The sequence below is a fragment of the Toxorhynchites rutilus genome, chromosome 3, assembly GCF_029784135.1.
Source record: "Toxorhynchites rutilus septentrionalis strain SRP chromosome 3, ASM2978413v1, whole genome shotgun sequence".
Classification (NCBI taxonomy): Eukaryota; Metazoa; Arthropoda; class Insecta; order Diptera; family Culicidae; genus Toxorhynchites; species Toxorhynchites rutilus.
The window spans coordinates 76,749,766-76,774,069 of NC_073746.1; the positions used below are offsets into that span (position 1 = coordinate 76,749,766).

The 24,304-nt window shown below is 38.4% G+C and overlaps 3 protein-coding genes and 1 long non-coding RNA gene across 6 annotated transcripts; 2 read left to right on the top strand and 2 right to left on the bottom strand.

Annotated features, from left to right (window-relative positions):
* Positions 1-2,496: 2,496 nt before the first annotated feature.
* LOC129776246 (uncharacterized) lies at positions 2,497-23,175 on the top strand. The gene is made up of 4 exons (XR_008743069.1): positions 2,497-2,633; positions 2,691-2,757; positions 21,971-22,301; positions 22,364-23,175. It is a non-coding gene; the product is annotated as an uncharacterized LOC129776246 (long non-coding RNA).
* LOC129776243 (uncharacterized) lies at positions 2,832-5,932 on the top strand. 2 transcript variants are annotated; one of them, XM_055781782.1, is made up of 4 exons: positions 2,832-3,079; positions 3,158-3,249; positions 3,326-3,512; positions 3,571-5,932. In XM_055781782.1, coding segments are annotated over exons 2-4 (765 nt in total). In that variant the 5' UTR covers positions 2,832-3,079; positions 3,158-3,247; the 3' UTR covers positions 4,147-5,932. The 2 variants fall into 2 exon arrangements, with proteins under 2 accessions (XP_055637757.1, XP_055637756.1); XM_055781781.1 differs by having other exon boundaries at positions 2,832-3,249.
* Positions 5,764-7,951, bottom strand: LOC129776244 (putative nuclease HARBI1). 2 transcript variants are annotated; one of them, XR_008743068.1, is made up of 4 exons: positions 6,918-7,951; positions 6,416-6,852; positions 6,203-6,347; positions 5,764-6,141 (listed from the first exon to the last, which is right to left on the bottom strand). XR_008743068.1 is itself a non-coding variant. In XM_055781783.1 (3 exons), exons 1-3 carry the CDS (start codon positions 6,512-6,514, stop codon positions 5,861-5,863), a joined length of 525 nt encoding a protein of 174 aa, XP_055637758.1. In that variant the 5' UTR covers positions 6,515-7,951; the 3' UTR covers positions 5,764-5,860. The 2 variants fall into 2 exon arrangements, 1 of the variants encoding a protein (XP_055637758.1); XM_055781783.1 differs by having other exon boundaries at positions 6,416-7,951.
* On the bottom strand, positions 16,210-24,155 carry LOC129776242 (uncharacterized). Its single transcript, XM_055781780.1, has 5 exons — positions 23,763-24,155; positions 18,186-18,373; positions 17,996-18,113; positions 17,626-17,935; positions 16,210-17,567 (listed from the first exon to the last, which is right to left on the bottom strand). Exons 1-5 carry the CDS (start codon positions 23,822-23,824, stop codon positions 17,298-17,300), a joined length of 948 nt encoding a protein of 315 aa, XP_055637755.1. The 5' UTR covers positions 23,825-24,155; the 3' UTR covers positions 16,210-17,297.
* Between the last annotated feature and the right edge of the window lie 149 nt (positions 24,156-24,304).

Here is a 24,304-nt window from a genome sequence, read left to right on the forward strand (position 1 = left end):
AAATCATCGAATTTCAAAAACCGACCATGTACAATTTATTTATTGGCCCAAAAAAATTACCTGTGCCTCAAAGCGATCAGTTTGTATTTTTTTATCCTCGAAAATCTTCCAAGGGGAGCGCTTTGAGGCACCCCTAAATCATGTCCGATTGAGCTGAAACTTTGCACAGGTAATTTATTTGGACCAATAAACAATTGTACATGGTCGGTTCTTTAAATTCGACAACTTTTTTCCATACCTTCATTGCCTCTCTCAGGATAAGTCCTAAAAGGTCGATTTTCGGCCAAAATTTTTTTTTGAGATAACACCAGATCTCTACGTTCCATGCATTTTCAAGCCATTTGGCATCGAAAACAAAATCGATTTTCCAAATTTCCTTTCCCTTGAAAGATTTTCGAGGATCAAAAAATCAAAACTTTGAGCGCTTTGAGGCATCCCTAAATCATGTCCAATTTAGCTGAAACTTTGCAAAGATTATTTTTTGGGCCAATAAACAAAATGTACATAGTCGGTTTTTGAAATTTGGCATGATCATTTTCGCTGCCACCCTACTGTATATAGGTCGGTTTAGAGCTCTCGTGAGCGTGAACAGATACATTTTTGTTAAAAATTCATCATCATCCATGTATAAAACGCGAGGAAAACATGTTGAAACTATAGGAAGAAACATTTTCTAGTTGAGAAATATATTTAAACACAATTCATATAGACAAAAATGGATTAATTCAATATGTCATTACGGGGGTCTTCGTAGTCACTTGGTTACGCGTTCGCTTACTGAGCGATCGATCCTGAGTTCAAACTCAGGGTCCTCAATTGACTATCTTTGTGTTGTTATAGAATAACTACGTCCACGCAACCATCATCAGCGATGGCGATCGATCCACGGTCGAAATAAGATCGATTCATCCATACAACTGCTCTGCTCTGCGAGAAACATCGGGCTGCTGTTCTATAAATAACCCAACAATGATCAATATCAAATGTCTCCGCTGTCCGGTCTGCTAAACACTGGAAGAACAGATAGAATACCCTTACCCCTAAATAGCTACTACAGTGTAATTTACCATAATGTATTGGAATAGAAAACCTAACGCCTAAATGGCTACTACTACTACTTTGTAATTTACAATTTATAGGAACATTAACATATGTACATGTACACGATAAAAACCCGGCTCTGTTACAGATAAAATGCTAATGATCCTAATAAATAAATAAATGAGATAAAAAAAATATGTCACTACGACCGGGGCTCTGGCAACCCTATTCCAACCAATACAAATTGAGCGTAGGCAGCATAAAGCAGGGCTCGCGCTCGGGGGGTTCTCTATTGTTCACTGTGTGTAGTCATATATGTTAATGTTTGATTTCGTTGGATACTTTCATTTGGCAAGCAATGTTTGGATAACTATCCGGAAGCCTTCTTGGCGATTTGCAATTAAAATCTCTGCTGCAGGATCGCGAGGAACATTTCATTTTTAATTTCAGGTTATGATTTCAATGCTGGCTACAAAAAGATGGCCGCATAGGACCCCTCTGATTCCACCACCTGTTCAAGTTCACGTTCACGGGAACTTTAAACCAGCCTTAAAACATGGAACGGGGAACTATTTCACCACTGTTTTCGCGTTCACGTTCACCGAAACCGGCGAACTTTGTTGAATTCACCAACATCTCTATTTCACGATGAAAATTCAAAATCGTAGTGAAATATTGAAATTAATCTCTTTTTATCAATATGGATTGTATTTAAATATGTTTTTCAACTAAAAAATGTTTCTTCATATCGTTCCAAGGTGGTTTTCCCGCGTTTTACATATGAACTGATAAATTATTAACAAAAAAGTGTTAGTTCACGTTCACGAGAGCTCTAAACCAGCCTTAAGACGTCGTGCACAAATTACGTTACGTGCGAAGGGGGCAGGAGGCCTGAGGTTGATCGATTCGAAATATTTCATTCGACTTAGGATTCGTGAACAGATTCACTAAACATTAAAATTCTTTTAGAAAAAGTTTGAACTTATATATTTTTGCATAAAGTACAAGATTAATATACTTCCTTGTTATGGTGGCTGAGAGCAAACAAAGGCCCACAAAGGATTATCTGAGCCGCTTCAGTCGGGTCGGCGGCCGACTCGAATCGAGTCATCTTGGCGACTTAGGCCCGCCATTATTCCTTATCCTCGTTAAATAAGGACTTCGCCCACATTGACCTCAGAACAAATGCCGAAAAGCGAAAAAAATAAATTACATTTATAATAAAATTATGCTTTTCTCTGTGAGACTTTTATACCCATGATGTTTTATCCGTGCCACAATATTTCTAGCCTACTTGAAATATTGGGCCCTGTTGCCGTGACTCCTGGAATCACTGGTCACCCTGTTCACTGCAAGAACGTCGTTAACAGACCCTGCCAAAAAGTGGGTCATGTAGGTGACAGGAAAAATGACGGTTGAAGATGAAAAAGAAGTAACATAAATGAATAAGAACAAACTTCACGAGGTGGTGCAAAAAAATCCCGCAATAGTTACGAGTTAAATTGAATTGGTTTATTAACAAGCAGTGAATTATCGCTAGTTTGTAAATATTTACAGTTGTCGCATATTTGTATATTTGCATATCAGGAAGCGTAAGATAACAACTAAAATATATCGTTGTCCGTAATTAATTCAGAAATTGAATCTAGGTTAGGACTTCAACCCGCGCAGTTTACAAGTTGGTGGATTCCGCAATATATAATCATTTTATTAATTGTAAGTTGAACTTAAAAACAACAGTTGTGAAAATACATGAGAAAGTTCATTTTCTAATAATTATCACCCTTATTCTTGTTTTCGTACGAATAGAAAACGTTCGAAAGTATGCCTCATTCGTATCCTTGGTTTCGTACGAAAGAAATCTATCCATTCGAACTTTCGAACATCGTTCGTTCGAACGAATTGTCCTATCCTTGTTTTCGTACGAAAGTGTTTTTTCGCCTGTCAGTCAAACGTTAATGTTGGGTTGCGAATCAGACGAAGCGTAGAAGAAAATTCAATCGATGTTTACGTTTTTGTGGTTTATTCAGGTGATGTGGTATGTAAAAGTTCATTTTCTTTTATGTTTAATTCTGAAATTCTATGTGATGTGCTTTAATGTTTATTTGAATTACAGTGAAAAATTGCTGTAGAAGCAGAAAGAAAGACATTTCCAATAGAATATTTCAACTCTAAAACCTAGACGAAACAGAACCTGGATAGAACAATGTAAGTGAACAATGTTTTAAGCCATTCATTTTTTTTTATTTTAACCTAATCATTTTATTCCCATCGGACTGTTTAGGTCGAAACCATCGAAATCCAAAAGCACAAACAAGGATCAATACAGCCGACTGGTTGATCTCTTGGAAGAGCAGCCGGATATCGCGAAGGGTTTCGCGAAATGCAATGCTTCTCCCTACTGGAATTCTGTGGCAGCCGAGTTGAACAGTCTTGGGCCACCAACTAAAGATTCAACTGCGTGGAAAAAGGTAGATACATTCAAAGTTCTGTATTTATATTCGTTTCTCTAAACCAGTTTTTTTGCAGGTCTGGTTCGATTGGAAATCGAACACGAAACGCAAGCTAGCCCACAACCGTCGCGAGCAATTTGCTACAGGTGGGGGTCCTAGTAAGTTTATTGAACTTACTGCGCTGGAGGAACGAGTTGTTGTTCTTGCAGGACTTGCTCCAGCAGTTGAGGGCATAGCCGACACTTGCAGTTTCGGGCTAGAACCTAGCGCAAATCAATCAATTCATGACAGTGGGGAATCTGCGTCGATTGAAGATAATCGAATTCCGGAGGATAGAGCCAATGAGAATAATGAGACGCATACATCGAAGAAGAGGAGGACATCAATGCACACATTGCTGGAGACACAAGTGCAAAACCAAGCAACGTTTCATGACTCGGTCACCAATATTCTAAAATGCTTTGAAAAAAAAACTGCTGATTTGGTTCATTATAACAGACAGATTTCGAAACAGTTAGAGAACATAAACGAAACTATCAACAATGTGCTGATGGAAAATCAGAGGCACAATCTGGAATTAGAGAGAATTAATCTGGAAAAACTGAAAATTAAAAAAAGGATTCTTGAGATGGAATTAAGCCGTCTACAATAGACATTTCGATTTTAAAACAAATGTGAATGTAATGTAATGTGAATGCTAAGCTATGTTGTAATTTAATGACATGAATTTTAAAAGTATATATTGTAATGTGAATATATTACATTTTCGAATGTAATAGTTAAAAACTACTCGAAAAATTAGAAGTGCGATATCGAAAATTTAAATAAGGTTGTACCTTCGTGAGAAATTATCACATGCAAATAAAAAATACATAATTTCAAAACTACATTTATGTAAGGTCTACTTATTGCTTTGATAAATATAAAATTCGAACACCAATCTTTCAGAGTACCAAAAATCGATTCTTTGTAGTGTCTTATAAAATATACAAGTACTAGTGTTTGTTATAATTTTTAATAAGATGCTGAAGATTTCATTTTGATTCGTGTCGCCGTTATGGTTTTCTGATTGTTCAAAGCTTTGATAGCATTAGTGACGAACCTGATCGAGTTAAAACTACACAGTTCGATTGACAAACTAAGAATCATTTTTATTTCCTGTCTGAGCTATAAAGATACAGTTCACTTTTCAATGCTACTTATATTAAACAAAGTGGCCTATTGTCCTAGATCGGTCAAGTCAATGAACAACAACACACGTTAAATAAGTAATGCTAACATCAACATGTGAGATATCACGTCACTGACTAGGTGGTAGTTGGTGACTCGGTGCATGTTTGTGGTCCAACTTGTTAATGTTTTCAACATGTGATACGTTATGGCGCTGGTACAAGAATGTAGGTGGTCAGGATCGTTGCTACTGTTGTTTAAGTTCTACCTGAGTATTCGTATAGAAAATGAAAACAGAAAAACATTGTATTTGGATCAAATATTGTTTTTGGTGGGTGCCGCGTTTGCTGACAAAAACAGCGGCGAGTTGATGATTCAATAGTCGGTTTGGCATTGTTGAAGCGAAATTGAGTTGACTTCGTTCTACGTTTTGTGACAATGGATGAAACGTGGATCCAATCCCACACTCCTGAGTCCAATAGGCAGTCTGCAGAGTGGTTGAGAAATTTATTTATATATCCCATACTATAATGCCGGGTGTTCGGGTTCGATTCCCGTTCTGGCCGGGGGATTTTTCGTCAAAGAAAATTCTTCCGGTTTGCTGTGGTCACGCGTATTCTAGAGCTTGCCACTCCAGAGTACATTCAAGGCGTGTTATTCGGCATAGAAATCTCAACCAAGTATTAATGAATGACCCTAGTTAATGCATACGTTGAGACGGCAAAAGTTCCACAGCGAACGTTAACGCCATTCAAGAATATCATAAAACCGATGTTTGTTTTATCGAATTACGATTTAGTCATATCATGATAAATAAAATCGGGTTTTCCCATTTTATACAATTTTAGATATATACGATGTATAATTTAATCCACGTTACAAACGAGTGTGATTTAATCCAACTTTATATACAACTTAGAATATGCAAGTTATACGATTTGAATCAGTTCTCAAGACAAATAATGGATACTGTTATGCTGCAATGATGGAAAACTATAGAATTTACCTCAACTTGAATAAATCATGCGTTTTTCGATGTAATATTTCACGATAATAAATATAATTGAATGTGTTTTAAACTATACTATGTAAATTAATGTTTTCGTCAGTGAAGGAAATATTTATTTGTAAATATTTAACATATATATGAAGGGTATATAAAATCTAGAATATAGGAATTCGACACTTTAAAACATCTATTCAGTTGACTGAACCTCATCATTGTCGTTCTTAAAATATAAACATATATTGTGCAGGGCACAGCAAACACTGATAATTTTTGCCGCTTTGGTAGGCGTATAATGGAGCTGACGAGCACCAAGGATACATCGAAATCGATTTTTTAGAACTCCAATCGTTCGCTCTATTATCCCCCTTGCTAAAACATGCTTGCTGTTAAATTCGCTTTCTGGACTTTCTAGTTCTGGAGCTCGATAAGGCGTGAGCAACCACGGCTCGGAAGGATAACCGGCATCACCTGCAAAATAACAGAAAAATGATTGTAAATTATGTACATCAATGTTATTCTTGTAAAGTACCCAAAATTTTGGTATTTGTGTCACCATTCCTATGCATTTCCTGTAAACGTGCTCTTGCTGAACTCAAACTCCAAATATGAGAGTCGTGATTAGACCCCTGGAAGCTTGCATCAACGAATCGAATACGTTGGGTGTGATCACATATCTGTATAAAAATTTACGTTTTTAACAAGAAAGGATATTATTGAAAAATTCAAATAACAATCAACTTACTATCATAGTATTCAGACTATAGAACCCTTTCCTATTATAAAATAGATTCCGGTCTGCAATTGGCGGAATAATTTTAACATGCGTGCCATCTACACACATAATAACGCCCGGAATTCCCGATTTTTCATAAAAAAAATCGCTTTGCTTCCCTCATTTCTTGTTGTGTCATTTCGAAATTTATCCATTTGGTGCAAATCTTCCTTTCCAAAATAATCAACATCTCGTCGAGAACTTTGGAAAACGTTGACTGGGCTATAGCCACATCGTAGTCCTTGCTAGCACCATGTTGATAGCTCCCTTCTGCGAAAAAACGCAAGCAGACAGCAAGTTTATCAGTCACCGATAGACCGCCTTTCTTTTGACGTGGAAATTCATTTTTTATCTCTTGTACAATGTATCGAAATGCTGTTTTATTCAAACGAAAGTTCTTCTTGAATCTGAAAATCAAAAATTAAAATGTCTTATAATAAATCATCTAGCTCTAAGAATTGATCATTCTTACTGTGTTGTTGATAAATTCATGATGTTGGTTTTCTTTCTAAGGTTACTTCTACTCATTCTCAAAGAGGGGGTGTTGTCTTCCATCATTGCGACATAACCCAGCATAACAGTATCCATCTTTTGCCTTGAGAACAACAATTTCAACTGCACAAGCAAGTCACTCGATTTCCACCAATTTATCAACACGGATCTAGAAAAAGAAATAAACCAACGATCTGTAAAGAAGTCGAATTTGTACAATCGGCAAAACCATTGGTGACATTCGGATTTTAAAAAATATAATCCTCTTGAAATCTTTCATACAAAACAAACGCTCTTTTGTAGCGGGGAAAATACACATTTCAAAAACTGAAATTATCAATGAAAATTCATTTCTCACGGTCTGATGAACAGCTTTTATCAATTCAAATAAAATTTAAAACAAAAATCGCACTTAGAATAAAGTGAAACACAAATCGTTTGTTTATCTTTGCTTCATTACAACTGCGACGGGAAAAATACACATTTCAAAAACTAAAATTATCAATGAACTTTGATTTCTCCCTATTCGATAAACAGTTTTTATTAATTCAAATAAAATATAAAATAAAAATCACACTTAAAACAAAGTGAAACACATATCGTTTGTTTATCTTTGCTTCATTACAACTGCGACGGGAAAAATACACATTTCAAAAACTAAAACTATCAATGAAAACTCATTTCTCACTGTCTGATGAACAGCTTTTATCAATTCAAATAAAATTTTGAAAACTATCGCACTTAAAACAAAGTGAAACATACATCGTTTGTTTTTCTTTGTTTCTTTACAACTATTTATTTTGCAGACGGCGACATTGATTCTTTGCAGCGATTTGACAATTCAACTTCCCTAGATAAGATTTAAATTTCGAAACACATCTGGTAACACCAACAGTGTTTACATTCGAAAGTGGATTCGTTCAGCCAGGTTCGAACGAAACCAATGATACCTTCTCCGAACGTGTTCGAATCAGAGCGTTCGAACGAAAGCAGATACGGCCGTTAACAAGAATAAGGGTGTATATTTTTGTAAAGCAAATTGTTCCATGATGTCGTTTTTATTACACATCCATGCATGCATTACGTCTATTAAGCTTCATACGTCGAGGTAATAACGGTTTTCTCCAAAACATAACCATATTAACACGTTTGGAAATATAGATATTTATGATTTTCATAGCAGATGTTTCAAAAAAAGATTTGGCATCCTTTCTATAGTGCTTTGTGAAACATTTCAAACTCGTTTCAAAATATTTTAGCATGGCCACTGACATTCGAGCAGAGTAACGAATCGAGCTGTTTTCCTCGATTTCTATAATTCCAGATTTTACTCGGTGTGATAGTGATAGTGATTGTATCGAATCCTCGATTCGATTTCTATAATAGGGCCCATTGTGAACTCATAACTCACCGGTGAATCCAGTATTCATAAAATAGCCAAAGATTGAAGGATACGCTGGACAGGACATGTTGCAAGAATATCGGACAACTATCCAGTAAGAATGTTGTTCATCGGCGGCTACGAAACGATGGATAACACAGCAAGCCAGGTGGTTGGACCAAATGGAGAAGGATCTGGCGAGCACAGAGTATCCGCGGACATTCGTTCGAAAGACTTGATTCGAACATTTTCGAAAAAGGCAGACTCGTCAACCTTCGTTCGTATCCGTTCTGTACACCACCGAAGATGGTTCTTAACACACGTCGTTCAAAGACTCCGAGTGATCGCAGATCCTCTTCGAGCATTGTCCACGTTTCGTGCCCGTAGAGGACAACCGGTCTTATGAGCGTTTTCTACAGGAAACATTTTTTTCTACCCTTTAACATTACCTTCTACTATAAAATTCTTATTACTTCTATCAAAACTCGTCATTATAATATCAAACTATTTTCAGACACAATTCTCGTTCACGATTTTTCAACGACTTGCAAATAACATTGTCAGCCCTATTTTGTATTCCGACGGATTTCCATTTCGTTCGAAACCGTTATTACGTTCGAGTTATAATTTCGCATTCTCTATTTCGAACGTTTTGCTCGTTGAATTTTCGAAGAGAAACAGATCGAACGAAATGCAAAAACAACTCGAACGTAATACAGAATGGAATTTTATTAAGTCGTACGAAATATTTCGAATTGATCGAAATACAGAATAGGGGTGTGTGTGACCTCTATTACCGAGGATTCACCCAACGCGCTCTGATAAGCCGAATCACTGATTCATTACTGTTGGTATGCCAAAAGGGCGATGCTGGGTACCGTGCGTGTGTATGTGCACCAAGTATATGCATACAAGGTGGGATATTACTTTGAGGCATAATAGGCGATATCGGCAAGGTTATTATTATGACCTATGGTGCCAAACAAACATGTTTCTCCGTGACATGGAGTAAATGTTTGATACAGAAAATAGGATAGAATGAAGACAGCCCTAAATCGGACAATTCCTTCCTGAAGTTTTGCACTTATCAACACATTCGGTGATTCATGTTTATTTATATAGATAGAAGAAGATATAGGAGTGCGTTTTGTGCAATCTAATATGAGTAGGCCTTGCTATGTATAATAATAGAGAATCAGAATATACTGGACTATCGAACGAACAACACGTGTTTAATCAGTGGTCAGCAAATAGAATCCGAATACCGAGGTACCACATCTGGCGACGAGGATTAATCGGACTTGATTGAAAAGTTGGTAAGTCATAAGAAATCGAAAAGATTATCTGATACGATCAGGATCCACTGCGTTAAGCAGGACACTCCGCTGCTAAAAGCAGGGAAAGGCGTAAAAGCCTGAGTTAAAAAAAAAAAAAAAAAAAAAAAAAAAGATCCACTGCATCATGCAGGACACTCCGTTGCTAGTAGCAAGGAAAAACGAAAAACAAAATCTGTTGCCAAGAGCATGGAAAACCAATGAGTGAAAAAAAAAAAAAAAAAAAAAGAAGGCTTGCCTAGATCGAAAAAAAAAAAAAAAAAAAAAAAAAATGTTTTAAATTCAACAGCTTTCATTAGTTACCTTGACAACCACCACTGTTGTGCATTATTTTTTTTTTCAGAGCGGAAATTATCGGAAATGGAAAATTGGAATATAAATCCTTTCAAATTCAATCATCTTCCCGAAACATTAACCCGGAAAGAATGGATAAGGTGGAAAAGGAATTTTGAAGTCATTGTAGCTGCAAGTGAAGAGAGAAACGCATCCAGGCTGAAGAACATATTGCTAGCAAAGGGAGGTTTAGAGTTACAGGATCTATTCTATTCTATTGATGGAGCGGATGTCGAGGAAGACAAGGAACGAGGAATCGACCCTTACAAAATAGCAATTGAAAAACTCGATCAACACTTTTTGCCGAAGCAACACGATTCATTTGAACGGAATGAATTTTGTAAATTAATACCCGCAACTACTCAGGATGGATCTTGCGAAACGTTGTCAAAATTCTTGATGCGATGTTCGGAACAGGCGAAACGATGTGATTTTGGGAACACGAGTGTAGAGAGTCGGGAATTAAGGATTATTGATAAGGTAATATACTATGCACCAACGGAACTGAGAGAAAAGTTGTTACATGAAGAAAAAGTGACGCTTTCACAACTCACACGAATGGTGAACTCGTTCGAATCGATTAAACAACAAGCGAAAACAATTGCGGGACCTGGATTTGAAAACGCGCCATTAACTACAACTGATAACGTTGAACGAATCAACAAACTCAACAATTCAATAAAACATAACCGTATTACCTGCTATCGTTGTGGACTGCTTAATCACCATGCAACTGACCGTGAATGTCCGGCCCGTGGAAGGAAATGTGAAAAGTGTCACAAGATAGGTCATTATGCAAAAGTATGTCGATCAGTACAAAATTTCAAACGGCGATACGAAGGACCATCGGTGCATCGTCCAGAGAAGCGAACCAGATATGGAAATGTCCGTGCTATCGTGGAAGAAGAAAAACCTCATCTAAATGAATCAGAAAGTTTCATTTTTAACATCGGTGATGGCGACGAATTTTTATGGACTAAGATTGGAGGAGTGTTGATCCAGGTGTTAATTGATTCAGGTAGTTCAAAGAATATTATCGACGATGCAACCTGGAAATATATGAAGAAACAAGGATTAAGAAGCTGGATTCCACAACAAGTTCCTAATACAATTCTTCGGGGATATGGTCGAGAAGCAAAGCCGTTGAAGATAGTGAATGTGTTTGAAGCAACCATTACAGTAGAATCAGGAAGCAGTAAATTTGAAACAATCGCAATGTTCTATGTTGTGGAAGGCGGTTTGCAGTCACTACTTGGAAAAGAAACTGCAAAGTGCTTAGGAGTGCTGAAAATTGGATTTACGAATCCTGAACAATCAATCAACGCGGTAGTTCCTATAGCGAATCGACCATTTCCTAAGATGAAAAATGTTCGAGTAAGGATTCCTGTTAATCAAGACATCACTCCAATAGTTCAAAGAGCTCGTCGTCCTCCTATTGCGTTACTCAGTCGGATCGAAGAGAAATTAAATGAACTGTTGATACGCGACATCATCGAACCTGTATCGGGTCCATCGCCTTGGGTATCACCATTGGTAACCATTGTGAAAGATAACGGCGATCTTCGGCTTTGTGTGGATATGCGAAGACCAAATCAAGCAATTCAGAGAGAATACCATGTGATGCCTACGTTTGAAGATTTTCTGCCTCAATTCAAATCAGCAAGATTCTTTAGTCGATTAGACATCAAAGATGCCTTTCACCAAGTAAGAACTCTTAAAGAGTAATAATAATAATAGTAGTAAAATAGTCAAACATTTCGGGAATATCTACTATATGAATTGTGCATTTTTATATATACTTAGTATGTTCATAAAATTGTATTTTACTTCAATTTCTCAGATAGAACTGGAAGAATCATCACGATATATAACAACCTTCATTTGTCATAAAGGATTATTCAGATATAAACGCCTAATGTTTGGCATTTCCTGTGCTCCAGAAATGTTCCAGAAAATTTTGGAACATATTCTATCGGAATGTGATAATGTTGTAAATTATATAGATGACATAATCGTCTCGGGAGACACTGATGCAGAACATGATGCAGCGTTGAAGAAAGTGCTCCATGTTCTGGAAAGCAGGAACATATTGCTAAACAAGGACAAATGTATTTTCAAAGTCAAACAAATCGAGTTTCTGGGTCATCTGATTTCATCGGAAGGAATTAAGCCAACTAAAAGTAAAATTGAAGCACTGCAAAAGTTTCGCGAACCAAGAAACTCTGAAGAAGTTAGAAGCTTCTTGGGTCTAGTAACATACGTGGGAAAATTTATTCCTGATTTAGCTACAATAACGGAACCTCTAAGGCAGCTTATATGCAAAAATAATAGGTTTACATGGGAAAGAAAACATCAAAGCAGCTTTGACCTTTTGAAAAGCATGATTGCTAATGTAAAAACGCTTTCATTTTTCAATAATTCTTTGAGAACTCGAGTTATAGCTGATGCTTCTCCAGTGGCTCTAGGTGCAGTGCTTGTTCAGTTTGAAGGAAGAACGGATGCTAATCCACAGATTGTAAGCTATGCAAGCAAAAGTCTAACCATAACCGAGAAACGATATTGCCAAACGGAAAAGGAGGCGCTTGCACTGGTATGGGCAGTCGAAAAATTTTCAGTTTATCTCATCGGTAGAGAATTTGAATTAGAGACCGACCATAAGCCGTTGGAAACCATATTTTCGCCTTCATCCACGCCTTGTGCTCGAATTGAACGATGGGTGTTGAGGCTTCAATCCTTCAAATACACTGTGAAATATAGGAAAGGTTCTGATAATATTGCTGACTCGCTCTCTAGACTGGTGATAGCAGAGGATCCTGTTGAATTCGAGAAGGACAATCATTTTTTAGTTCTAGCGGTACAGGAATCAGTAGCGGTGGACGTAGGAGAGATTGAGAACGCTACAAGAACAGACCTCGAACTCAAAGCTGTTCGAGATTCACTCGTATCAGGAAACTGGAGCAACGTTTTAGTGAAGTCGTATGAACCGTTCCGGAATGAATTGGGTTTAATTGAAGACACAATTGTAAGAGGGAATAAACTTGTTGTACCTCGGGAACTTCGTCAACGCATGCTGCAGCTCGCTCATGAAGGCCATCCTGGGGAATCAATCATGAAAAGACGATTAAGAGATCGCGCCTGGTGGCCAGGCATGGATCGCGAGGCAAAGGATTATGTTTCATGCTGTGAAGGTTGCCAGTTAGTCGGAATGCCAAATAAACCGCTCCCGATGAGCAGACGAGAATTGCCAACAAAACCCTGGATAGACGTTGCAATCGATTTCATGGGTCCTTTGCCATCCGGAGAGTACTTGCTGGTAATAGTCGACTATTTCAGTAGATACAAAGAAGTAGAAGTTATGTCAAGAATAAATTCTCGTGATACTGTTGAAAAGTTAGCCAAAATATTCACGAGACTAGGATATCCAAGGACAATAACGCTTGACAATGCCAGACAATTCATTGGAAAAGAGTTTGGAGAATTTTGCAAATTAAACGGGATTGTACTAAATCATACCGCGCCATATTGGCCTCAAGAAAATGGGTTGGTAGAGAGACAAAACAGGTCACTCTTGAAGCGGCTACAGATCAGTTACGCATTGAAACGAGATTGGAAGAAAGACTTGAATGATTATTTACTAATGTACTATACAACTCCTCATTCAACAACCGGTAAAACTCCAACTGAAATGTGTTTCGGTCGTACGATCAGATCCAAGTTGCCTTCAATCGAGGATATTGAAACTACACCTCCATCATCAGAGTATCGAGATTTGGACAAAATCAATAAAGAAAAAGGGAAAATAAGGGAGGACAGAAGGCGTCATGCTCAGGTTTCAGACATCCAGAAGGGAGATACTGTGTTAATGGAAAATCGTTTACCATCCAACAAATTAGCCACAACGTTCAATACAGCTAAATACACTGTGCTGGATCGCGCTGGTCCGAGAGCTACAATACAGGATCAAGATACAGGAAAAACATTTCAAAGAAATGTCGCACATTTGAAAAGATTTATCCCTCCATTTACAGAAGCAGCAACTACATCAATTACCACTGCAGGTTCAGAAGAGGACACAGCACCATCGACATCCAGCAATGGTTCAATAATGCCATATGTATTGACACCTGCAGTTGAAACAATGCAAGCAGAAGATCAAGCTGAGAGAATCATTTCATCAGATGAAGAAACTTTCCAGGGATTTGATAATGTAGAGTTAAGTGATCATTATAAAACGAGAAGACTACCTGCGAGATTTAACAATTTTATTGTATAAATGATTTGATTAGGTTGACTGAAATATGATTCAAAAACATTATATAAAAAAAAGGAGATGTGCAATCTAATATGAGTAGGCCTTGCTATGTATAATAATAGAGAATCAGAATATACTGGACTATCGAACGAACAACACGTGTTTAATCAGTGGTCAGCAAATAGAATCCGAATACCGAGGTACCACACGTTTTATCACATTAATATCCATTTCAACTTGCGAACAGAGATCAATTTCTTCAGCGCAAACATCAAATAGACAAACAACGCTTGTCACTATAATTATAGAACATATGCGAATTGAATTTTCCGAATATCCCATTTTCCTTCAGAGTATACTTGATTAGTTCTTGAGTTATTCAGAAATTTGTGTTTCATTTGTATGGCAGCCTCCCCTGAGAGAGGGGAGCGCAGTGTCGAACCACCATAGAAAACGTTTATCTATCCCTTAAACCTCTGTATGCCAAGTATGATTCCATTTGCTTGATTAGTTCTCGAGTTATTCAGCCACTCCCGTCCCTCTTTGGAGAAGGGGAGGAGTGTTAAACCACCATAGAAACATTTATTGCCCCCTAAAACATCCATAAGCCAGATTTGTTTCCATTTGCAGGATTAGTTCTCGAGTTATGCAGAAATTTGCGTTTCATTCGTATGGCAGCCCCACCCCCTCCCCTTTTAGAGAGGTAGGAGGAGTGTTAAACCACCTTAAAAACGTTTCTTCCCCCCTAAATTCTCCACATGCCAAATTTGATTCTGTTTGCTTGATTAGTTCTTAAGTTATGCATAAATTTATGCTCCATTCGCATGGTAGATGATGCGTCTCGGAATCTCACGGCCGGTATCAATTGGGTTTTAGACGCATTGATTCTCAGTCCAACTCTCTCTCCTTCGTACTTAAATCTGATGTAATGTTCAGCTACCATCTGAAATGGTCTGCCGACAATGTCTACGTCATCACCGAAGTAGATGAATTGACTGAATCTACTGAGAATCGTACCACGCAAGTTAAACGCCGCTAGTCTCATAACAACCTCTAGCGCAATGTTGAATAGCAGGCAAGAGAGACCATTACCTTGACGAAGCTCCCTGCGGGACTCGAATGAACCAGATAATCCATCCGATACTCGCAAATAGCACTGTATTCTATCCATCGTAGCCTCAATCAGTCTTGACAGCTTCCCGTGGAAGCCGTTTTCGTCCATGATTCTCCATAGCATTTTTCGTGTTATTGAATCATATGCGGCTTCGAAGTCGATGAATAGATGGTGCATTGGGAATCTCACGGCATGTCTGGCGGATCTACCGCAAGATGAAGATCTGGTCAGTAGTAGACCGACCTGATAACATCCCACGAATATGTTTGTATGTGGCGATAGACGACGGAAGATGATTTGGAAAAGCACTTTGTAGGCGACATTCAAGACGGTGATTGCACGAAACTTTTCACAGTCTAGTTTGTCGTCTTTCTTGAAGATAGGGATAATAACTCCATGTTTCCACTCCTTCGGCAGCTGTTCTGATTCCCAAATTCTGACAATCAGTCGATGCAGACAGTTGATCAACTTCTCCGGGCTCATTTTAATAAGTTTTGCTTTGTTGCCATCTTTTCAAGATGATTTGTTGTTCTTAAACTGTTTGATGGCATTCTTAACCTCACCCATCATTGAGGTTGGCACATCTACTTTATTTACTGCACCAACGTAACCGCTTCCAACGCAATTCCCTGATATGGGCTTCCAATCGGACAATTTTTCTAGCCGGTGTTTGATTTTCAGTAATGTCTGTTTTGCTAGTGCACTCAAACTCGGTTTGACTAGGGGGTGTAGTTGTCCGTCTCTTGTCATCATAAATTAGAAACATTGTCACCATAGACTAGCAAAGTATCTAGGGTGAATCCATTTTTCGTAACATGGGCAGTGATACTCACGCTGGACACAGCGAAGAGAGACGAGTTAAGGTTGCTTTGTAATATTCCATAATATATTTTGTATCTCTCATGGTTTAAGGGGAGTTACGATAGATTGTTGCATGCTTACATGCACAGTTTTGGTAGTTTACTATCCATATATGTATATATGTATGGGGAGATTAGATGATTTTCATTGCCTTCGAGCTATTTGTTACTCAAAATTTTCCTGTTAAAAAAAACTATGAATCAATAAAAAAAAACCTTATGAAGTAAAAAAATATACAGTTACTTTGTCTCTTTCTCACAAGTTTTCAAAAAACATCTACCTAAAAACACGCGCGTTCACCCAACCCTCTCATATCATCATCATCATCTTTTCGCTTCCAGAATTTTTTAGTCTCTTGCCTCCTGTGTACGGTACCCCGGGTCACACCCAGATCGCAACCACGATCAGCTAAAATTATTAGTACTAAGAGCAAACTTATTCGATGGGACGCATCGATAACTGTCTAACGTAAAAAAATATCACAAACACGAATGTCTTCCGGCTAGAGAAGCGTGTACAGGTCGACAATAGTTGGACAGATTGACCGATTTTCATAATAGACATACCGACGGTACGTTCCTTCGCCAATTGCTCGTAATACTGCATCGCTCAACTGTCTTTCCCTCCTGCTGACCGGCGGCGGCTTCCTTCGCGTGGTTGTACAATGAAAATAAGACATGAACACTACTTAAACTAAACGTTACTAAAGCTAGAATTATGTTACTCAAGAGCAAATGTAAAACAGCAGGACACTCGGTATTGCTATTGATGTTTTCTGTTGTCAAAGGATTCTGCATCGTTAGCTGTTCAGCTGCATCATCATTATCATAGACGTGATCATTGATAGGATAGTGATAGAGATTATTTGTAAGAATATCGTCACACTTGTTAATCGAGTGGGATGTTTCTACTACTACTACTACTACTACACACATATTTGGCTCGCTAAACGACGAAACTGGACCCGTTTCCGCTGGTGCGGAATTCCGGGGAGATGGGAAGTATGTATAATAAGAGTAATGAAAATTGAACCGATGATCTACTAGTAGTGTAGTTAGCTCATTACGGTTTGTCTGCGCTTGAAGTCACCAGAGGTTCCTTGGGAGAACGTAACCATTCTTAGCGAAGAGATGCTTGCGGTCGTTCTGGTTCATGACGAGCAAGGTGTGAGCAACCGAATCACTCTTGGTGCCAGTTTCTGGCAAACCATCGTCCATAAATGGTTTCGTCGATGAAGGCCCACCTTCGTCGCCGTATGTTGTTATGGATTCCTTGTTCCCATCACTGGTCGAACGTGTTATAGTGGTCTTGGTGTGCCCTTCCGAATCGCGAACGGTTTTACGTGTTTCATAGGTCTGTGCAAATGAGTCATAACATTAGATGTTCATTGTTTCTTGTGAAATATTTACTCACCCCGTCGGGTTTCCGGATGGTTTGCGAGATGATACTCTGGCCGAACATACGCGGTCCTTGGAATGTTCCTTCAAAAATTCCATCGTGGAAACGTTGCGATGGCATCTTGCGAGGCGCACGAGAGCGCACCGGTGGCAACGGGTCCGATTCTTTATAGCCGTGAATCCAGTCCATGATCTTTTGCTCGTCGGTAAGCTTTAGTTTCGGTTCACCCTTAGAGTGGACATCCTGGGTCCGCTTCTTGGGTAAAAGATCCTTCAGATCTGGGGAAATACGTTGCAGCAGAGTGTGCAGTTGGTCCGGGTAAATTCTGTGGAAGTAAATTGCGTTCAAATTATTCGGTCTCGTCGGTTTACTCTGCTGTACTTACTCTCCATCCAGGTCAGTATCAAGCAGTTTTTCCTTCTTTAGTTCCTTCTTAATTTCCTCCTCAAAACCGGGCTTCAAAAAATCCTGCTTCAAATCGTGATCGAAACTCTTAAAGGTTTCTACAACACACGGTGTATACCTCAGATTAGTATTGGAAATTAAACACATTTGGTGGAAACTTGTTTGCTTACCATCGTACTCCTCCAGGCTTTTCATCATCTCCTGGATCTGATGCTCGAAATGTTTCTGTATCTCGAGCGGGTTGGTGAAAATTTGGACACCGTAGATTTTCTGGTTGTCAAAGAGATCATCATCGCTGTCATATTCTTCCACCCAAATTGGTTTCCGGAATTCATCCTTAACCACCGGTTTTTTCTTCCTGTATTCGGAAGAGAGCGGAAAAATATGTTTTCAGTTTTTGAGAAAAGGAAAATTTACTTGGGAGCGGGCATACTTTATAGAAGCATAACAGTGGATAGATTTATCGGAGCTCTGGCCATGACTGAACAGGGCTTGGAGTAACGAAATTACAGATGGTCGTCATTGATATGATAGAAAGTCTCACACAAAGGATGTCCCACATCAAATTGTATCACGGAAAAAACGTTGTAAAAAATTAGCTAGTTGACCGATCCTTTTCAAACTTTCAGACAATAATATATAACCCATTAGTAAGCTTTTGGCATATTTATTCCATTAAACTTCAACACCATAACCGTATGCTTGCACCTTATGCTTAACTACACTCATACGGTTCTGTATAACATCTGGCTGCAACATCTTCATCCTACTTTTACTTCATGCCTTCCTCAGATTTGACCTCCTTGGGATGCTTCCGTTTCTGCTTTATAGTAGCCCAGCATTTTTCGATGGGCCTGGAGGGTGGGTCATGTCCTTAGGTACGAAAGAGACCCCGTTGGCATCGTACCACTCCAGGACAACTTTTGAATAGTGGCACGAAGCTAGGTCCGGCCTGAAGATCGTAGGGCCCTCGTGTTACTTCAATTGAGGTAGCAGATGCTTCTGTAGACACTCCTTAAGGAAGATCTGCCCGTTTACAATCCCGGTAGTCACGAACGGCGCACTCAATTTGTCACATGACCAGATCGCTTGCCAAATCATGTATTGACGTAGGACTACGTCTTTCATTTCTATACCGGGGTGTAAAATCAAAGTTTCGAAAACGAAAGCGTTACGCCGGAGACCGAGATTTTGAGTGTTAATAGCTCCTAAACAAATCCCTAAAAACGAAATGGTATGATAAACACTTCATTCGAAAGATAAAATGTCTACGCGTTCTATACTTGTTACTTTCTGATCCAAAAACTTGTTTCAATAGTCTTAAATTTGCTTTCAAAATAGGCTATTGAAATCACCAATCGGTATATAAGCGAGCGCCGCTCGGAAATCCACTCAGTTCTAATTGAACAGCGATTGGAGCATGTTGTCGCTGTTGTGGCGAAGCTCTTCATTTATCATGAAAGCGCGGATGAACGGTGTCACCAAGAGCCTGTTTGTGCACCTTAGGCCAGAAGGGAATCCATCAGGAGGAGAGTGATGCTACAAACGGTTCCCCGGGAAGATCTCGAAGCAGCCGCTACACACACACATACACGCACGGAATTCTTTCCGTTTGGATCGAGAAAGATCCGGAAAATAATTTGCCAGTTCCTCTAGGAATTTAAAAATACATTCATGTGAAAGAGTTTATTTGAATGTTTTCTATCCATGTAACACTGTGACCAAATATGTTTCAATCAAGTGCTATTAACAGATGGTTATCGAGTTAGCATTAACCACTGGTGGGCTTCCAGTATCGAGGAAAATGTGGAAATATCTAATCGTTACTGAAAATAATCTGCCAGTTCCTCTAGGAATTTAAAATTACATTCATATGAAAGAGTTTATTTTAATGTTTTCTATCCATGTAACACTGTGACCAAATACATTTGGTTTTGTGATTTTTCAATCAATCGCAATTAACAGGATAGCTTCTGAAGATTATTCTTCCCCATCAGTAGGATATTTCCGTATCCAATATTTTATGCATAAAACCTTGTGCCTCCAACGTAACGCTCTCGTTTTCGAAGTCCCCCAAATATTCATTCATTCAGAATGAATTCAGATTCAACTTCAAACAAATGATCTCTAAATCAACGATAGTCCTACGTCACCCTTGCGGTTATACCATAGATATAACCCACTTCCTGTTTTTTTAGGCAAACTTTGAAAGTTACCCCCAGAACCTCCTCCCTCCCTTCAATCTTGTGCTGCGCGATGAAGGGCAGTAGCCCCGGAAGCTGCCGGAAGTCCGCCTTGACGTAAGTTCCATCATCCATGAAGAGACACTGAGGCTTCGTCAGCATCTGGGTGTACAGTATGTAATGGAAAAAAATCGATCTTAAAATTTCAAAAAGTTACCCCGTACAAAATGTTCACCGCCTTGAAAAAACGCCCTATGCAAAATTTCAGCTCAATCGAACTTAAGGGAGAGTGGCGCAAAGCGGTCAAAGTTTGAGTTTTTTGAAAGTCGAAAAATCACCGGAACTCGAAGTTTTCAAAAAAAACTTATGCAAAATGTCTTAAAATTGCATGGCACGTCGAGATTTACGGTTATCTAAAAAAAATGGTCAAAAATCGACTTTTCAGGCGGAAAAACGACCAAGTGCTAAAAAAAGTTTTTTTTTCACAAATTTTTTTTAGAGATATCAGTAAGTAAACCTTGACGAGTCATGCAATTTTAAGACATTTGGCATCAAAAAATTCTTTTGAAAACCCCTGATTTTCGGTGATTTTTTGATTTTCAAAAACCTCAAATTTTAACGTCTGCGACACTAGTAAATGAAGTCCGATTGAGCTAATATTTTGCTTTGGGTATGTTATCGTGCAAATCAACATTTCGCAGCAAGTTCCTAATGAAAAATCGAGATAGCTATTTTATTGGCACTCATAACCATACGTTACGTTACATATTCCGAAAAAAAATTAAGTACCAGAGTGTTGATTTTTGGCAAAAATTTTCCTTCGAGATGACAGTAGATCTCGACGTTTCATGCAATTTGAAAACATTTGACTTCAACAAATTATTTTCGAAAACCCCGATTTCCATTACTCTACTCTTGGGTAATTTTTCTATTTCCAAAAAACTCAAACTTTAACCGCAGCCAACTTGACAGTGAGCAGCTACTGGGCCGGTAAACTCGCTTGGCGATTGGTTGACTCGCCTTGTCCGTTCACACAGTGTGAGCTGCTGACTAGAAACAAGATAGTACAGCATTGGCTTACCAGGGATGTCAGATGATTTTTCAAATGTAGGGTAGATAGGAGCAATATGACCAGGCGGGGCGAAATGGGCCGCCCTTCGTTTGGGCTTGTTATTGAACCAATGACACTTATTTTGTCAAACAATTATGTTAGAAATAATCTACTCCAGTATCTCTGTCAAAACCGTATTTAAATTCAACTGTTTTATAAAGATATTGAAGGAAATCTCACACTAACTGATAATCACGAAAACCATATAAAAAAGCAATCAACGAAATAAGCTCTGTACGCTTCATACTGAAATTTACTACTCTTTTCTTTATATCAATTCGTACTGGTATTATTTCTGAACATTTCCACTGCTTTGCTGTTTCATGTAAAAGAACGGTTTATTTTCATTGAGCGTAAACGTACGGAGCGGAATGGGCATAGCTGCTTGGGCATTATGACCAGGTATTTCTTCAACATAACCAGTAAATACTGCTGTCAACATTTGTAAACATAGTTGGAAATAACTAGATGTGGAATCATGGTGCGGAATTATATCAGAACATCCGAACGTATAAAGTGGTCACAGACCAGCTTGAGCGCGGCAGCCTTAGTGCATTGTGTCCCGCGAGAAATACTCAAACGTTATTTACGTTGCGCAGATCCTTTGCTGCTCCAGCAACTCGGATCATTTAGTAATGTTTTAACGACGGAATTCTCTTAGCTCGTAGATTATATTCTCTCTATGGAACAACGGTTCTACAGTGTTACGGCGAAAGAAATCCGGAAGCTGGCGTACGATTTGGCCGAAAGATGGCATTTCTCACACTTTCAATAGCCAAAAGCAATTAGCCGGAATGGATTAGTTGGCTGGTTTTGGAGAGCGCCATCCACAACTCTCACTTTGGACACCAAAAGCAATCTCCGCCACCAGGGCACAAGGATTCAATCGCGTTGCAGTCGGGAAATTCTACGATTTACTGGAGGACGTACAGCAGAAATACGACATTCCACCAGTAAGGCAATTCAACGTGGATGAGACATCAGTGATTCCAGTAACTATTTTTTATCAATAGGAAAACGAATTGAACTAAAAATTATTATCTTCATTCAACAGGTACAGACCAGAAATTCCAAAATTCTAACAATGCGGGAAAAAAGGCAGAAAAGCGCTATAACTTCAGCTGAGCGCTGAGCACGGAATAACGATCATAGAATAAACTTTCGTTATATGAACTTGTTACGTTATTTCCCAGCGAAAACATGCTTAAATGATTGAATCAACCAGCATGGTCATATTGCCCCGCATGGTGGCCCATTTTGCCCCGTAGTGCTCTCGATCGACGAAAATGGAATACATTTTTAAAAGTGTAAATTTTCATCATGAATCTTTTCTAAAGCATTTTCATACAATGTACATCGATCAATAAGGTTTCAAATCGTGAGGTTTTAACATGTAGCATAATTTATAAATGTTCATGCATGATTCAGGATGTTTCGTTCTTAGGGGGACCATATTGCCCCTATCTACCCTACATGTATTTTAAGGCGTTATTGGTATTTATTTAATGAAAAAGGTATATTATCATATTCCCGCGTACACTTCGCGGTGAAAACGAGATGAACGACATGACATTGAACTTCGTTTTACGAGTTAATGAGCGTCAAAGATAATAATGAATTTTCAAGCAAAATAAACATTTTTCATACAAAAATTATGAATGAAAATTTCTTTCTGCAAATCAAATTATAGTTCAATGTAAATGAAAAACTTTGTTTTTTTATGTGGTAAAATAATTTCTTACAATAATTGTATCTGAAGATAATTTTGTGTTATAACAATAAGATATAGTGGAACGCAAATTAGTGTTCAGATTAGGATTGGGCGATCTTTATAAAAAGATCGATCTTATCGAATCGATTTTCCAAATGGCGTAGGAATCGATCCACTGATTAAACCAAAGAATCGATCTTCACTGAATCGATCCTTGTCGGATCGATTTTTTGAAAATTGAAATTGAACACGTTGAAAATTAAAGGTTTTTTTTCGATTCATCTGCTTATTCTATATGAATGCGGTTGTTTCTTTGAACAGGGAATACAAATTTCATATTCAAATATCAAAATCATTTTGTTTTGTTTCACAGCATGAAGGCAACAGCCACAGGGAAACATAATTTGCATCCATGACATTGGAGTGATTGTTCCAAAAATTATTCGATTATCATAAACACGATTAGACGGAACATGAAAAAATATAATTTTCCATCTCTCGTCTTCTTAAAACTTTGTTGTGAAACACCGGGAGCAGCCGCACGAAAATTGATTGAAAGTCAAACACCCAAATCTCGCACCAACACAATTTTCCACCCCCTCACAAAATATTGTGTAATAAAAACAATTTTAGCCTTGAGCGAAAGTATCTTGTTTTGAACAGTTGTGCAGCATGAATTTTCATAGAAAGTGAATATAGAGAAAGGAAAAAAAATAGCAAAGAACAAGCAAATATACCGCACCTCTTGTCGTCGTCGTCATCCTTGTGACCGTCTAGGCCCATCATTTTTTTCAACAGATCCATCTTTACGACGCAAATTTTGACCGGGTTTTTGAAACACTGGGCGCAGGAATAAGAAAAGTCGCAGGCTACCGAGGAAGCCGAGGAGCGCTTTGTTTTGAGTAGTTGCTTTACAATGTTTTCCGGAGCGGTTTTGTTATAACTTAAGCGTGCCTGGCTGTATTGCGCGGTTCGGCGTCGATTTGGTAATGTTTTACGTTTTCCCGGATAGAGTATGATGCAGAAATTTCACAAAATTCGTAGCGCACAAAAGGACTTCTAGAAACACGAAAAATATCAGCTGAAAAGTGAAGAAAACCTAGCCGAAAGTTGTCAAATATTCGGACGTCTTGCGCAATACGGGGGAGCTTTTCACGAAAGTCACGTACGCTGAAAGCTTTGCCCAGTGAAGGGCTGTCGGCGGAATCGGTTACCAAAATTCTACACTGAAAAGATATTAGATTTTGCAGTTTCTCTTTTATGTGAATTTATACGCTTTTGGAA